Source organism: Scleropages formosus, chromosome 12 (assembly GCF_900964775.1).
Source record: "Scleropages formosus chromosome 12, fSclFor1.1, whole genome shotgun sequence".
Classification (NCBI taxonomy): domain Eukaryota; kingdom Metazoa; phylum Chordata; class Actinopteri; order Osteoglossiformes; family Osteoglossidae; genus Scleropages; species Scleropages formosus.
Window position 1 is genome coordinate 6907420 of NC_041817.1, and position 16266 is coordinate 6923685.

General features: G+C 42.6%; 1 protein-coding gene across 3 annotated transcripts; it reads left to right on the forward strand.

Annotated features, from left to right (window-relative positions):
• Positions 1 to 5993: 5993 nt before the first annotated feature.
• On the forward strand, positions 5994 to 16266 carry cdca2 (cell division cycle associated 2). 3 transcript variants are annotated; one of them, XM_018762490.2, is made up of 14 exons: positions 5994 to 6173; positions 7293 to 7449; positions 7639 to 7769; positions 7852 to 7972; positions 8182 to 8372; positions 8570 to 8692; positions 9039 to 9156; positions 10649 to 10968; positions 11182 to 11236; positions 11351 to 11455; positions 11655 to 11737; positions 11894 to 11971; positions 14704 to 14872; positions 14960 to 16266. In XM_018762490.2, exons 2-14 carry the CDS (start codon positions 7302 to 7304, stop codon positions 16189 to 16191), a joined length of 2874 nt encoding a protein of 957 aa, XP_018618006.2. In that variant the 5' UTR covers positions 5994 to 6173; positions 7293 to 7301; the 3' UTR covers positions 16192 to 16266. The 3 variants fall into 3 exon arrangements, with proteins under 3 accessions (XP_018618006.2, XP_018618007.2, XP_018618008.2); XM_018762491.2 differs by having other exon boundaries at positions 14963 to 16266; XM_018762492.2 differs by having other exon boundaries at positions 14704 to 14857.

Below are 16266 nucleotides of genomic sequence, written 5' to 3' on the forward strand. Positions count from 1 at the left end.
ATATAGGGAAGGGGGTGCGGTGGCGCAGTGGGTTGGACTGGGTCCTGCTCTCCGGTGGGTCTGGGATTCGAGTCCCACTTGGGGTGCCTTGCGACGGACTGGCATCCCGTCTTGGGTGTGTCCCCTTATGCCCTATGTTGCCGGGTTAGGCTCCGGTTCCCCGCGACCCTGTATGGGATAAGTGGTTCAGAAAATGTGTGTGTGTGTGTGTGTGTGTGTGTGTGTGTGTGTGTGTGTGTGTATATATATAGGGAGTTTTCACTGAAAGTTGTGTTTGTGTTATTTCTACGTAATATTTAGTTTTCAGTTGCCTCTGATAGTTATAATTCCAACGCAGAGGCCGAAATGTGTATTATATTACAGCTAATACGGTTTCTCCCCATGTAGCCCAATGTCCATGCAATATATCTCTGTTTGTCACTAGCTCCAGTGCCGCTGTAGTGGCTTGCGCTGGCTGTCTTCTCAGGGGCACACTGTTTGACTGTGCAGTCACAGCCTGTTCCACATGGCATCAGTGCAGCAGCCCCAGCTGTGTGTGTGTGCATCCTGCTGCGCTCAGCACAATGTCGCAGTGTGCACAGCTGGGCCACCACCACAGTGCCAAGCCCTCCTTTTATAGGTCAGTAATCATCTCCATCTATCCCCACCCTTGGCTGCAGGAAGGGTGGGGTTGGGGGTCTCATCTGGGGATGGGGATAAAGAGCTAGTTATGCGAGCTGATACAAGCACATTGGAGGGGGAGGCAGGTTATGAAATAGAGAAAGGGTCAGGTCACTGTAAACAAGCGTTTCCGCACACAATGCTCTCCCCCAGCCTCTGCGGGGATATAAAAAAGACTTGTGTGGTTAACATAACCTCTTCGCCTGACACAGCACAAGACTGGAAATCACTGTGTAGCCTGTGGAGGTTATGCTGAAGAGAGGGCAGGAAGGTCGGAAACAAGAGTACACTCTCTACCTTGCTCACCCTTTGCTCCGTCCACTCCTGGAGTTTCCAGAGTCCCCGTGAGGATCTGACTTACAATGCAAGTGTTTTTTCTAAGGGTGGAGGAGCACAACTGCTGTCCATTTATTTTCCCTTGACTTTTTTTTATTGCAAGCTCTAAAAACAATTTTGCTTTATGATGCTGGAAATGTTAAAATTATAAAGACGCAATTGGATCGTGTCTGCATAAAAATAGAAAAATTTTTCTAAGAGTTTAATTAAACATTTTAAATGTTTAATTAAACACTACAGTAAAAATATCTTTGTTTTGAATTTCTGTTTGGCTCTTAAAACCTTCTTCAGAAAAGAGCTTGCAAAACAAGAGGTTGCTCAGCCACTGACAGCGCTTGCATCATTCCAGTTCAACGCATCCACAGATCGGGCTGTTGTAGTACCTTATAAGAAATTAAATTTTCTGGCCATGCAGAATGCTGTGATGAATCTGTTATTCATGGGACCATTTTATTTTAATTGTGGAATATGATACTGAGCAGTCTCATAAATATGAGGGGGTAGAGCTGGCAAAAAAAAGGAAAAAAAAATCTGTGCTCTGCATTGGAAACCTTTACTTTGACTCATTGCAGATTTTGCAGTCATCTGGTACAGCACTGGCCACATGAGCCGGTTCATACGATTTTTTCCACCTCCTCTTGTTCCCACCTGGAACTCTGCATCCTTTCATCCTGACTGAGGATGATGAGGTCATGGCTCTACGAGGGGAACTAATAACAATGGACAGCTGGCTGCAGAGGGGACCCTGGGACCAGCATCGGTAATGAAGTGATTATAGCACTGGAACACTCACTTTAACATATATATACTTTGGTGGTAGACAACTGCTCATTATAAAACCACATAAAGCATCAGGAGGAAAAGTAAACAATACACTGCACATAAGAAGTCTGAGAACTACATAAATCTGTAATAATTTCACTCTGGGAATTTTTGGTCTATGTTAAAATTGTGTTGACATATGCAACAAATCAGAAGTCAAATATTCAACAGTGGGATATTTTTTGTTCTCAAATTGGATACCGGCAAACTAAAAACTACCCTACCTATAATAACCAAGGAACGGTGGACATGTGTTGGACAGAAATGTATGCTTTTTTTTAAAAAAAAAAGTGTTATTCTTTGTAAACATACATGGGTCACCAGATTTAGTGTTTTAAAAATATTACTTCCACTGAGGATGACAACAAAGAATCACTGTTACTTTTAGAAAAATATGGAAGGATTATATAAATTTTTGGATATAATCTAACCACTGAACGCCCCCAAAATATGCCTATTTAATTTTCTAGACTTGAAGCTTTGACCTGTTTGAGGGCAAGGCCACCTACTACTTTCCTGGCTTCATCCCATTCTATGAGGGGCACGGAATAACCTTTTTTCTTGGCACTTTTCGGAGGGTCTCTTTAATGAGATCAGCAGCTGATGAGAGAATACGCCAGCGTTTGCAGGGTACCAGATGTGGATCCAGAATCCCTTGCGTACACAGTGGTTTGCTGTCCTTGTTGGGAAATTGCTCAGATGGCTGCCCTCTATTTCCCTTTTCACAGTGTGAGATTTGCAGTATCCAGGCTTGCTAACTTTGCTGTTAATTTGTCTTTTGTCTTCTTCATGTTTCTGCCAGGTATCATAAATGCATTTTCTGTGATGGGAATGGCCACCAGTATGCCCTGGGCAAAACCCCCTGGTTGTGTAATACAGCTGTGACAGCATCACTAGCTCTGCTCACCACTTCTGGACATTTCTGCTCTCCTGCCTTGTTTTTTATGATGATGTTTTGATGAGGGCTTGACTATTCCTCCCATGACTCCTTACCTAGGAGTCCTTGAAACTGGTTCAACAGTCCAGAAACTGAAAAGTCACAATAAGCATTGTGTCCAAAGGAAGAATTTCTTGTACCGGACATTTTTAAGATGTTTTGGTACTTGTGACAACCTAAAATTCTGGTGGATTTGTAGGTTTCTTTTGTAATGTACAAAATACTCTTTACACTTTTGCTATAAGAAAAAATAGTGGTGCAGACTGAGAGACTAATTCAAAGAAAAATGATTAATTAGAAAAAATATTCAGTGTCTTTGAAGAATAAAACAACGGAAAACAAAAAGCTTTAAAAAATAGCTTTGGGAGAAAGTTGTGATAAAAGCACAAAGCATGAGCAGGATATTGAAAAAAATTCCAAAGCTACCAAATAATCCTTGCTTCGTGGTCAAGGTCACTCACCCACTCATTGTCCTTAACCACTTATTCAAGTCAGGATCACTGTGGGCTGGAGCCTATCCCAGAAGCACGGGGCCCATGGATAAATAGGGTATGCCCTGGATGGAATGTCATACGGTCAAGCTGGTTTATGTACTGTATGTACGTGGTACACTTGGTACACTGAGATTCAGCTAAGAGCAGGGCTCATAGAAGCACTGAGAAGGCCAGTGGTAGACTCTGGAAGCCCTGCAGGTTTTAGTGTCTGAGGGAAAGCTGCCCATCTACTAAATAGCTCCACTGCTCTGTAAATCTGGCCTACATGAACGAGTGGAAAGAGCGGAGTTGCTACTGTGAAAAAGTCAATGTTCTGCAATGAATTCCACTTGGAAAGGTTTAACTGTACACTTGGAAATTGTAAGAAAGGCATGCAGAATACTGAGAAATCATCATCATCATCAATGCCTTCCACCCCTCCTGGGGCATAGGCTGCCAAGAAGGGTTCTCCAGGCATTTCTGTCCAAGAGCTGAGATGTCTTGAAGTTTCCTTGTTGGCGTTTCTGTAGCTGGCAAGATTTTTACAGTGTGGGGTAGTTAGTCCCACACCCAACCCTCCTCCTTTCTCAGCTAGGCTTGGGGAATACTGAGAAAAGGTGTGGGAAAATATGTTATATATCCAAATTCAGTTAACTGTGCAGTGAGTTCTGTCGGGCACAGGCTCCACAGCAGGACATTAGAGAGCACGTGGCGGCGGGAAGGTGATGCTGTACTTTTAATCGGCAGTGGCTGGACAGTTGCTTTGGACGAAATGCTTTGTAAAAAAGGCAACTCTTTGAGGAACACCTAACTGGATAAGCGAAAGGCCTGAGATCCAGGCAAAGATCCAAAGAGACACAAGAAGAGCTTAGCAGCAGGAGAGTGGAGCTCCAACAGTCAAAACTGAAATCTGAATAAGGCTGAGAATTTGTGGCAATTGCTGTAAATTTGTGAATCGTCCCCATCCAGCAAAGAAATAGCAAGCACTAAACATCTTCACTGAAATTACGTGCAAATGGTGGCACAGTGGGTAACACTGTGGCTTTGGATGACGGTTTGAATCCATGCTCCAGTTCTTTCTGCAGTCTGAAGACATGTATTTCAGGTATATTGGAGGCCCAAAATTGCCCTTGAAGTGTGTGTGTGTGTGTGTGTGTGTGTGTGTGTGTGTGTGTGTGTGTGTATGAGTGAATGACTAAGTGTTTGTAATTGTCCTGCAATGAATTGCAAACCGACCTGTATGTTCTCTACCTCATGCCTTATGCTTCTTTGACAGGCTCCAGATCACCATGACCCTGCATTTGACAAGCGGTTATTGATGATGGATGGATGGATCATCTGCAAACTGATCTGTTAATCCCAAATTATTCACAGCTGTCACTACTACCAAGGGCGGTTGCGCTGAGCATTATTTCAGGGTTAGGACTATTCGTTATTCAAAAATTTCCTTTCATTGACTGTTTCAATGTAAGAAATGATAACGCAACTGAATCTATTTAATAAATTCTATCCATTCTATGAGGGGCGCGGTGGGTTTGGCCGGGTCCTGCCTTCTAGCGGGTCTGGGGTTCGATTCCCGCTTGGGGTGCCTTGTGGCGGACTGGCGTCCCGTCCTGGGTGTGTCCCCTCTCCCTCCAGTATCACACCCTGTGTTGCCGGGTTAGGCTCCGGTTTGCCGAAACCCAGTTCAGGATGAGCAATTTCAGAAAGTGTGTGTATTCTATTCAATTTAAATTAATCAAAACTGCATGTGCTGACATAAGGTGGTCTTCAAGAGGTTCTTTAGATAATTGCAATAAATATCCTATTCCTGTTTTCTATATCCAGTATCTTATGTAAGTGTCGGTGGCCATCAGTGTATAAGTAAAATAACCTTGCAAATTCAATGACACGCTTTCCAAATATAAACACCTGGATGACTGTTTTATTAACCATTTTGAAATCCCAAACCAAGTATAGTACGTTTTATATCTGTCAAACAAATAAACACTGCACGAGAATATGTGAAAGTAAGTAGCATCAGTTTGCCAAATGACACAGGAATTATTTATAGTTATCTCGTTAAACAGTCGTTAATGAAGAGAAATATTAAAATTATATGTGAATATTTACACAAGTTAATTTGTGCCCTGGGAAAATCTTTTTGGTTTTCATCCATTCAACATGGCATCATGGCGGCAAATTCCTGTATGTTTATGTCAATGAATCACCGTGGTTACTGTAAATCTAAGTTACTTTAACTGACCGAAACCTGGCGAAATGAATATTGTACATTCTTGGTTGTTATGTGTTCGGAGCGCTGTTTAGTCTCCAGAGGAAAATGGAAATTAACATGTCTGAAACTTCCAGCATATCAAACTCCTACGGCTTGCTTTGGATGACCCACGCGCCTTCACAAAATCCTACTACCAGCCTATTTCTCACTGTATCTTCTATAAATATATCAGTTATTACGGTAAAGAAACTCTTCCAGGAACAAAATAGGCACAAATGCATTGGACCTTTTAACGCACGTGACTCACGATGAAGACTCCTATTGGTTAATTCATATTCGAAGAGGAAGACTTTTTGAAGAAAGGTTGAGGAAAGAAGTAGATCCTCAGTTTACGTTCATATTTTCTAAGTATTCTATCGAATACTTAAATGATTATAAAATAAGAGCACTGAAGATTCTTTACTTGTTTATTTTTAAGTGGTTATTTTTCTTTTTCACTGTGATTTTAGTTTAGCTTTTTGCCACAGGTTTCAGTCGCGGAGTGATACGGCTCTTCACGCTGTCTCTCCAGCTTTGCTCGGCGCGCGTAGTTTGATTTTTATTGTGGTGCGTTGTCGCTCCGTCGTCGGGCGCCCTGTTTTAACGTCTAGGCACATCTGTTTAATTTCCAAATATAGTGCTTTAAATGTTATATTTTATACCTTTTTTTGTCTAGTACAGCTCTTAACAGGTAAGACTTTTATACCAGGTCTGAGTCCGATTACCTCGCCTCTCTCAGTCACGTTGTAATTTTATTTTCAATTTTGTACCCGGCGGCGTCACGCATCGACGTTGTAGTCGGTTAGCTAGCTGCTATGCTAGTTAACTATCATGACATGTAAACAGTTAACTAATTTCCGTGTGCGCTCCATAGCTATAATTTCACAATGTGTCATTTGTCACTCATACCTTAACTTTTTAACGGTACTACCAGTGTATAAGTTATAAAAAATTATTAAATATGCTAGATGTGTCAGCATGAAAAAATTGGCCGTTTTTTTTCAGCAGAAAGGGTAAAATTACCAACAAAAAAAAAATCCACGTGATTTTAGATCTGGGGCTGCAGTTCTGTCGTTATAACATCATCATGTCATTGCATTGTTAGTCAGGCAAGTTGTCGAATCATTTTTCATTTATAATTAATAATATATAATGAAGCTCTCTTTCCCGGACCCTGGGCCAGGGGGTAACTGGGTTTTCACACTAGTAGCTTACATTACAATTATTTTTTCACTTAGCTGGGTAATTTTTACAGTATCAATTCAGGGTAGCTAGATTATACTATCAGATTACTGCAACAGAAAGTGAATAAGAGCCTTCAGGTGAAAGGTAACAGCTAGCTTACACCGTACATGAGCTGGAGAGATCTTGGGCGAAATGGGCCCGGAAAAGGTGAGTTTTCAGACCCTTCTTGAACGCAGACAGAGTTTCCGCAGTTCTGAGTGAGAGAGGAAGGTCCACCGCCACGACGGAGCCAGAACCGAGAAGCTCCGTGCTTTACCTTTTGTGCGCGGGACCACCAAGGGAGCAGAAGTAGATGAGCGAACGGGTCTGGCTGGGGTGTAGCGGTTGATCAAGACCTGTAAATAACTGGGAGCAGTTCTATTGATGGATGCATTTAAACAGTTGGGTGATTTTACTGGTGCAATTTAGGGTAAGTACCTTACCTTACTCAAGGGTACAACAGCTGGTGGTGGTGGTGGGGGGGCGGGTTTCAAACCTGCAAGCTTTGGGTCCAAAGGCAGCAGCTCTAACCACTACACTACCAGCTGCTCTTTAGCTGTGATTTTGTGTTGGTATTGATCCCTAGGTTGTCAGCATGGACAGTACTGTTGCTGAGGAGATGCAAGGTGTCATTACTTCTGTTGTGACACCTGAAAAAAATGCCACGCTGGATTTCTCTCAAGTCAGCTGCTCCCAGCTTGGAATCTCCCCACAGAGCTTTGTTCTCTCCGCTAAGGCAAAAGGTGAGGTTATGCTCCGAGGTAGGGCGGTCTCCAGTGCCCACATGTTCCTTCAGGGGTCTTTTTTTTTTTGTCCATCACACTTTACTTGTTCTTATGCACTCTGTATCATCGACTCTGGTTGAGGACATTGAATTATAAATTGCTTTGCATTCAGAGTACTCTGTACTGAAATCCCCTCCTGCCCCACAGATAAGTCCCGTTTGTCAAAGCTGAAGGTGAGACGGAGGTCATCGGTTGGGGTTCGGGGGTCCCCAGAAACCAATGCTCTGATCCGCTTCATCGCTCAAAAAAGGCGTCAGACTCCTCCAAGCACACCCCAAGTAAGCGTACCATGAACCTTTAACACTTGTAGTGATTTCCGTCTGAAGTCATGCATTTGAGCTTGTTTATGCCTTTCCACAGAATCTGCAAATCGGTTCCTTTGTTCAGCGCAGCTTCTCTACTCTGAAGCAGAAAATGGTGTCTTTCCAGAGCCTACTTGAAGTGGATGATGAAATGCCAAGGGAGGAAAACCAGAAAGAAGGTCTAAGACAAGAGATTATGTACCTTTGACAGATGAGCAACAAATATCACTCAATTATTGAGTAACTAAAGTTTGATGTAATATTTCCTGTATAAATGAAACAGGCTGGTGATAGTATATGTTTATATACCTGTTTTAGTATTGTATTGGAATGCTAAGCTTTGTCCAGTGACATCTGCTAAGCAGCTGAAATTACATTTTTCTCTCAGGTGATGGGAGTGCTGTGGCTACAAAGGAGAATGTGGATCCCCTTGGTTGTCTGGAATATGCCAGGCCCCCTCCCTCTAAGAAGTACTGTTTGGAGAGTGTTCAATGCAAAAAAGTCCCTTCGATGTTAACGGCATGCAACTCTTCACTGACACTCAGTACTGCAAGGCTCAAGCAGCTGGAAGTTACTAAAGTGAGTTGCAGGTTGAAGGTATATTAAAAATGTTATCTAAATGTATCTTTAGAGTATTGTACTGCTGTAATGTAGCATTTTCCCCTTTACAGTGTAATTTTGATGATACTGTTTCTTAAACATCCTCCTGTTTTTCTGCCTCCTTGACACGTTTCTCTCCCTTCCGTTGTAACAACTCCAGTGACCTCTGTTTTCAGGAGCTGAGCAGTGAATGTACAGAGCTGGACGATGCAATATACCAGTCTTCTGCTGACTCTCCTATGCTATCAACAAGCTCGGACTCCGGTCAGACGCAGTGCCAACCTGCAACAGAGCAGCAGGTTAGATCTATGAGGCTTGGATTTTAGGGTTCTGACTTGAGTTGACAGCTCTTGCTAACAGTATATTTACCTTGCACTTTTGTTAACAGAGTTGTATGTCACTTTGGCGACAACCATCTGGTAAATGTACATTTATTTAGATCATGGTTATTATTACAAAACGACTTAGTGTTGCGATTCAGAATACTTTTATACAGCAGGGTCATTTTTGCTGCATCAGTTGAGGGCGAGTACCTTGCTTAAGGGTTCTACAACAGGAGGTGGGATTTGAACCTTGGTCTTTGAGTTGCAAGGTGTTCTTTAACCATTATGCTCACTTCTGCCCTATATTTTTCCCAAACTACAGGTTTGCCCCTCAGGAGTCCAAAACTACGAATCTAGCAGTGTACCGCTGCACAGTGCCCCAGATGCATCTGACATTCAGCCCGTTTTATTCATCTCACCTCTGGCCAAACACCCTACAGGTAAGGATGCTCTCAGTAGGAATATTGTGTGCTTAAACTGTTTTGTTTTGGCCAAAAAGTTTTAAGCTTCTTTTGAAAGTCACCAACCAAGTACACTCAGCCATTATACGTATAATAGGGTCCTTAACAACAAAAGACCACTACAACTTATGAAAATAGTTTTTACCTTTTCATACAATGGCCTTATTCTGTACAGCAGCATTTTTGCTTATGTAGTTTTTGTAAAAGTAAAATTACTATTTGTCTGTACAGCAGCATTGCTGATTATATCAGATGTTTTAGGACATGATAAATACTTAGTGTTTCAAATCCAAAAGCTTTTTGTACTGTAGTGGTGTCAGTCTGGCTAAATATAGTGTTTTCCTTCAAGTGACTGGAAACCACTAATGTCCGAGTACAGGTAATCCTCCACTTACAACGGGGTTCCAATATGATGACCTTGTAAGTCAACTTTATCATAGTCCGCAAACCCCTTATACAGTTACAGGTAGTGAACGCACCAGTGAGAATTTAATCCACTGTCTCACACTTGTTCTGTCCTTGTATTTTGCTCCCAGCTAACTGGACATAGGTGGTGATTAAAAAAAAAAAAAAAATATATAAAAAAAGTTTCTGTATTTTTATCTTTGAAAATTTGATTTGAACATTTGTAACATGACAACCCAGTGTTGGTCATTTTTTCCCCGTCCCACCCCCACATAAGAAGTGATGATTTGATCTCCTCACAATGGAAATTTACATAAAGGATTTTCGTGGAACAAATGAACTGCATAATGATTATGTGAAAGTATACATGTTTTATAGAAATCTTATGTAGAGTTTTGGTGAATATTGATGATACACATACTTCTCAAATCAAAGCAGTTTTGATTTTTCTAAAATTTATCTCAGTAATGGAGCAAATGTAAGTTGTTTTTTACCCAACAAGCTGGTACATAGATGTCAGTAAAACACTCAAACAGAACAGGAGTGTTGGTCAGCCTTAAACTTGCTGTTCCTAGTTTTTGCCGCTGGTGTCTCGAGTTCACCTAATGCCAGTAAGAAAAGTCTTCTGTTACTGTGGAGATGATAGATAATGATAAGTGACAAGTTTTAGCTTTAATGCAGCACAAAGTTATTAAAGTTTTCCACAGTTTTTTTTTTTTTTAAAGAATTTACCATGGTTGTATCAGAATTTTTTAGAACCTAATTAAATTCATGGGCAAATATTAATTTTATGGTGATTTAGTGGTAAAAGTCACTTGAGTTTGAAACAAATGAGTAATGAGCAGGTTTCTGTTGGGACTGTTAAGATGAGGAGTAAGTGTATATCTAGGTTCACAGTTTAGGAAAAAAGGTCTTCAAATCAAAAGTTCAGATTGTTTTATGATACTAACCAAAGTGTCTTTTCTCAGTTCTCATTCACTATAGTAGTATACTTAGTTTCATTTTTTTTTTTTTTTTTTTTTTTTTTAATTCCCCCCCGCCCCCTTTCCGTGTGTGTCATCTGCAGATGAGGTGGCATGTTCTGGGGACCCATCGAGGAACAAAAAACGTGTACGTTTTGGAGCACCACTGTCTCCAGAGTTCTTTGACAAAAACTTGCCCCCAAGCACCCCACTGCAAAAGGGGGGAACGCCAGCACATGCAAGTACGTCAGCAGGGCCCCAGCTTCGCCCATTGCTGAAAACGCCACAGAGGTCCACATCTCATTTCCCTCAGCCGGACTTCACGAGTCCTGTGATGGGAGACTTGCCAACATCCTCTGAGGGCCCTGGCTGTGCTGAAGCGCAGTTTGACCCAGGGGAGCACCAGGATGAGAATGGGCAAGAGGTATGTTTGCCCTAGTGGCTGTTGTGAAGTTATACTGAAAAGGGACCACATTTTCTGTTGGAGGAAGTCACAAGGACAGAGATGGTATGTTATGCACAAGTGACATCCACTAAGTCTTCAAAGGCTTTATAGGCCCTTATTAAATTTTTTTGTGAGCACAGTACCTCGATGTGGTGTTTTACCACCATGTAAACCAAGCACTTTTGTTCACAGATGACTCTGCCTGTTGCAACTGAAAAGACTTACGACAAGATACTTACAAGTACAGGTAATTCCCACAAGCATGAGTTGTTCTTGAAGGAAAAAACTTGATGCCAAACAGTGCTCCTCATTATTACTTTTCCTGCTGTGTTTCAAAGGGTTATTTTTTCCCCCCTACCAGACATGGCCTCTCAGGTGTGCATAGACAGCAATGTCCAGTGCACATCTGAGCCTCTTGAGACACATCCTTCTCCCCTACATGACAGCCTCAGTGGAATAGAAACAGGTTTGTTCTCTGCACTCTGTATAGTTGTTACTCTTGTCATGAAGTCTCTCTTTTCTGATGGGCTGCATGTCATCTTACTACTTTGCAGCCTTTTTTATGTCTTTCACTACCTTCTGTTTTGACCCCATTATCCTCAACTCACATCAGTGATTAAACAAGAAACAAGCACGTTGTCAAAGACATGTTCTGTTTGTTTCAGAGACAGTACCTCCCTGTGCCCTTGAGCCACTTCTCTGCACAGCTGCTCCAGCTGCAGTTCCTACATGCAGCAGGAAGAGAAAGGTAGGTCAGGCACTCTGGTTTTGGAAGGAGGGGATGTCATTTCTGTGAAGATGTCCATCCAGCTTCTTGCACAAGATTTGGGAGGACCTAAGATTTAGAGCTGTGTCCATCTGGTCCATCTTTGGAAGATTTTCATTGAATCCTTCTCATTTGCAGGCATCTACAAATGTTGTGGTCAAGAAGAGGACAAGCCGTAATGCTGCTATTTCAGCAGCTAAGAAGTTGTGCAAGAAGGTATGCAGCTTTTTCTCCATTCCATAGGTGCAGTCATTTTTATTCTGCTGGTTCCTGACCTTCAGTACCACAGTAAACAAGTTTAATTGAAATTGTGTGAACATATTTTTAATCTAATACATTAATATTCAGACATCAAAATCATTTTTATGTATTCTGAAAACACCAGAAATTTCCCTGATTAATGTGAAACTGAATATGACTAGTGTGGAGATTTAAATTTTTTCCAGGTTCGTGGATATAAAGAATTTTTTATATGTACCTTATATATACATTTCCATGTCTTTTCTTTACATCTATTTATTTAGCAGACGCTTTTGTCCAAAGCGATGTAGATCTCAGCAAAAGTACAATTTATACATTACGTTGAGAGAAGGGGACGTAGCTGCAGACACGAAAGTCTCAAGCAAACCTAGTTTGTTCCCTACCACTTGCTACACCGAGGTTCATCGTTCAAGTAGGTGCATAAGACACAGATAAATCCTGATACCCACACCAATTTTTTATTAGTATTATAAGATACACAAATGAGCAGTACAATACCAGAGTAATGGCTGAATAAAGGTTGTATGTGGGGATGCTTCTGGAGTTACGATGCGTGAACGGTTACGCCATAGGTGATCTGAAGAGATCTTGGGCGAAGCGGATCTGGAAAAGGTGGGTTTCCAGACCCTTCTTGAAAACAGAGTTTCCGCAGTTCTGAGTGACGGGGGAAGGTCATTCCGCCGCATCGGACAGAGAACCTCCGAGCTCCGCCTTTCGTGCGCGGGACCACCAAGCGAATAGAAGTAGATGAGCGAAGGGGCCTGGCTGGGGTGTACCGGTTGATCGAGTCCTGTAAATAGCCGGGAGCAGTTCTCTTGATGCATTTGTACACAGTGACCGGGGTTTTGAATTTGATACGGGCAGCTATAGGAAGCCAGTGCAGAAAGATGAGTAGAGGAGATGCATGGGAGCGCTTTGGCAAATCAAACAGAACTCGTGCAGCAACATTCTGTAGAAGCTGCAGAGGTTTAGTTTTTAGACGTTTAGTTTTTCTAGCCTAATGTATTCTGCTAATTTGAACATTACCATTCTTAGTATGTTAGGAAGAAGCCCCTCCCTCTGTTTTATGGTTCATAATCCAGTGTCCCATGATTTTTTTGCCACTATGAATAGAATTTTGTTGATGATAAGGCATTATCTCTGGGGGGGGGTGACTGAGGCTAAAAAGTTTCCAAACTTGGAAAGAAGTTTAAGCATGTTTTCAGAGTTGAATCTGATCAATGTTAGATTGAGGAACAAAATATTTCTATATAATATATTATTTGGAAAATATTTTTCAAGAAAAAAGATCTAACATCCTTTTCTGTTCTGTGTTCCTTCAGCAATGCCAACATTTCTTTATTGTATTGCATTTTGAAAAAAGTGTTTACGGTTTTTCTTACTGCATTAATAGAGATTACTGAAATGTGATTGTGCTCAAACATGGTCAACAGACCTTATCTAAATACCTCAGAACTGAGTTCGGTGTGTGTCAGCTGTGTGCAGGACATGCAGGGTTTTAAAATAAGTCTGTGACTTGTAATACTGCTCTTATGGGTACTGCCTAATACAGAAGGGTGTTACAACATTCACAAGAAAACTTTTTAGAACAGGCGTGGACAGGAAGATCTGTTCTAATAAAGTAGCTACAGTTCATCCATACATGATCAAATCTTGGATGACTGGATATTGGAATGACCAGTGCATCACAATACTTTAAGTACATCTTCCACAGTTTTTCAAAAAAGAAAATCTAGTGGGGGGGGGGAAATGGCAAAGTGGAGCACAACTTGAGGAAAACATAATTTCAGTATTTGTACTGATTTAGTTGTGTAAACCTTGATGACATGATCTTAAGTAACTTTCCCCTTGAATGCCTGGTTAAACTCATTGTGTCTTTTAAACTATTTGTGTTAAAATGATATTGAAAATTTGTATATGATGCATTTTAATGACCAGTGGATCCCTAAAAAGCAAACTAAATTACCCTCCCTTAATCCAATCGAGGATGAACTATATTGTAAAAGGCAATGCTCTACATTTGAGCTTCAGCCTTAACAGAAGTCCATGCTAAATGTCAAGATAACTACAAAGCTAAGAATGGATTCAGTACTTTTCTTATTTTTTAATGTCATAGGCCAAATGTGTGTGTTCACGTGTGTGTCAGGCTGTCCCAGAAAGAAGTGGCACAATAATAAATGCTGTCTGTGAGGGTACAGATGTGGCATGGAATTCTATCTTGCACCATTCTTAGAGCCTGATAAAGCCTTTGTTCATGAGTCTCAGCTCTACTTGTGTGATCCGAGACAGACATCTTAGGTTGGCCTCAGCTCTGTCATATGATATCAGTAATGTAGTTATACTTTTCTTAGAAATTGCCACCTTACAATGAGAATGTCACCTTAAACTTTGTTTGTAATGGATAAATTTGGCAAAAGCTGTTCTAATCCCAATTTAGCGTTCAGTGCACGTGACCCCCAAGATTCCGGTTGTTGCTGTTTTGAGCTAAAATGCAATTCTGTACTTTTAAATGGGTTTTGAAGTTTTACCTTTAGAGAAATGTAATATAAAAGTTTCAGAATGCCTACATACCTGGGAATAATTTTCATTGTTAAATGGTTTGGAATCCTGTCTATGGGGTCCCGAGAGGGACCAGATCTTGCTCTGTGTGGGCGGACCTGTGCTGAGGGGACTGTGTGTTACTGCAGAGCTCCTCAGGCAAGAAACGGTGGGGCAACAAGGAGGTGGATCGCTCGCTGTATGGGAAGAGAGACTACGCCTCAAAGAATCCTGCACTGAGTCCCATCACAGAGGCCCTTTCGTCTGCAAGCCGCTCCCCCACACCACAGCGCCATCACAGCGGTAACAGGCTCTTAGGTACTGCTGCCTCACTAAGATACAAATGATGACACAACTGTAGCAATGTCACTTGACCATGGTAAATATATATGCATTCTTCCTCAGAAGACGACATCTGTGCAGTGGCGGAGGCTCCCCGGACAACTCTCAAAAAGGCGACTTGTACCAATTTCACATCTGCGGCAGTTGCAGCTGCTGCTCAGTGGCGCCAGCGCTTCTGCCTCCTATCTGTAAAGAGTTCTGCACAGGGTCAGTTAACTGAAACGCCACAGGAAGCTGACCATCCTGAAAGCATGGCAGACCGACCCCAAGAAGTAGAGACTTTGTTACAAAAACACAAAGTAGTCCAGCTGCCTGGGACAGAGCAGCAGGACAAGAGAAGTGGCAGTGGTGGGAGGCGAAGGGGAAGAGGAAGAGGGAAGGCCCGTGGGGGCTTGCAAAGGTCCAGTTTACCTGCTGTTGGTGATGGAGAGAAAAATGAGAAAGCTGATGAACACAGCAGTGGCGACCTTGTGGACCATAGTGGTATAAGAGCAGGCCCATCACTTTGCAGGCCACCCATTCCTTCTCTTTCTCCTGGCAACAGTCCTAAGCACGTTGCAGACAGCTCCCCAGCTCCCCCGTCGTGTGTGGAATGTACAGACGAAGGTATGAAGGCTGCCTCTGATCTTAGCAGAGAGCGAGGTGGTCATACACGTACCCCCACTGACCACAATAGTCTCGCGCGTTGTGAGCCGAACGCAAAGGTAGCTTGCGAAAGTGATGTAGAATTCTCTTTGCAGTCAGCTAGTGAAGGGGAGCTCATGGCCAGTGTGGATGAGAAGACAATTCCCAATAAGAAGAGTGGGGCGCAGGGCAGAGTGCGTGGCCGCAGGAGCTCTCGAGTGCAACCGAGTTTAATCTTGGATGAGGCTGTTGTGCTGGGAACCCAGGTGGACGCTTCAGCTGCAGAACTTGTGAATAGCGTGGAACCAAAAGGACCAGAGGATCCAAATGTTTTAGGGAGAGAGATGAGGAAGGAGGGGTTGCTGGCACAGGGCTGTGATCTTGAGAAGAGTGCAGGTAAAACGGAGAAGTCCTCTAGTAGTGTGGACCAGGTGCCCTGTGGGAACTGCAGCCTCCCTGAATGGGCACAGTTCTCCATTGAGGATGTCCTGCAGCCACTGCCCAGGACCCAGCGCTGCGTGCGCCGCAGCCTAAGGAACCAGTGCAGTGCAGATTCCGCTGAGGCCGGGCTGGCCTGGGTCCTCCACGTCTCTCCGGCGCCCAGCAAACCTCTTCACAGAAGGACTAAGGGCTGCCCCACCCCCACTTGCCCTGAGGAGCCTGCTCTCTGAGGGCGCTGGAGTTCTCTGTAGAAAGCAGACAACTCTCCAGTGTTTTGTAAATAAACCGTACCTGACAATTTGGAA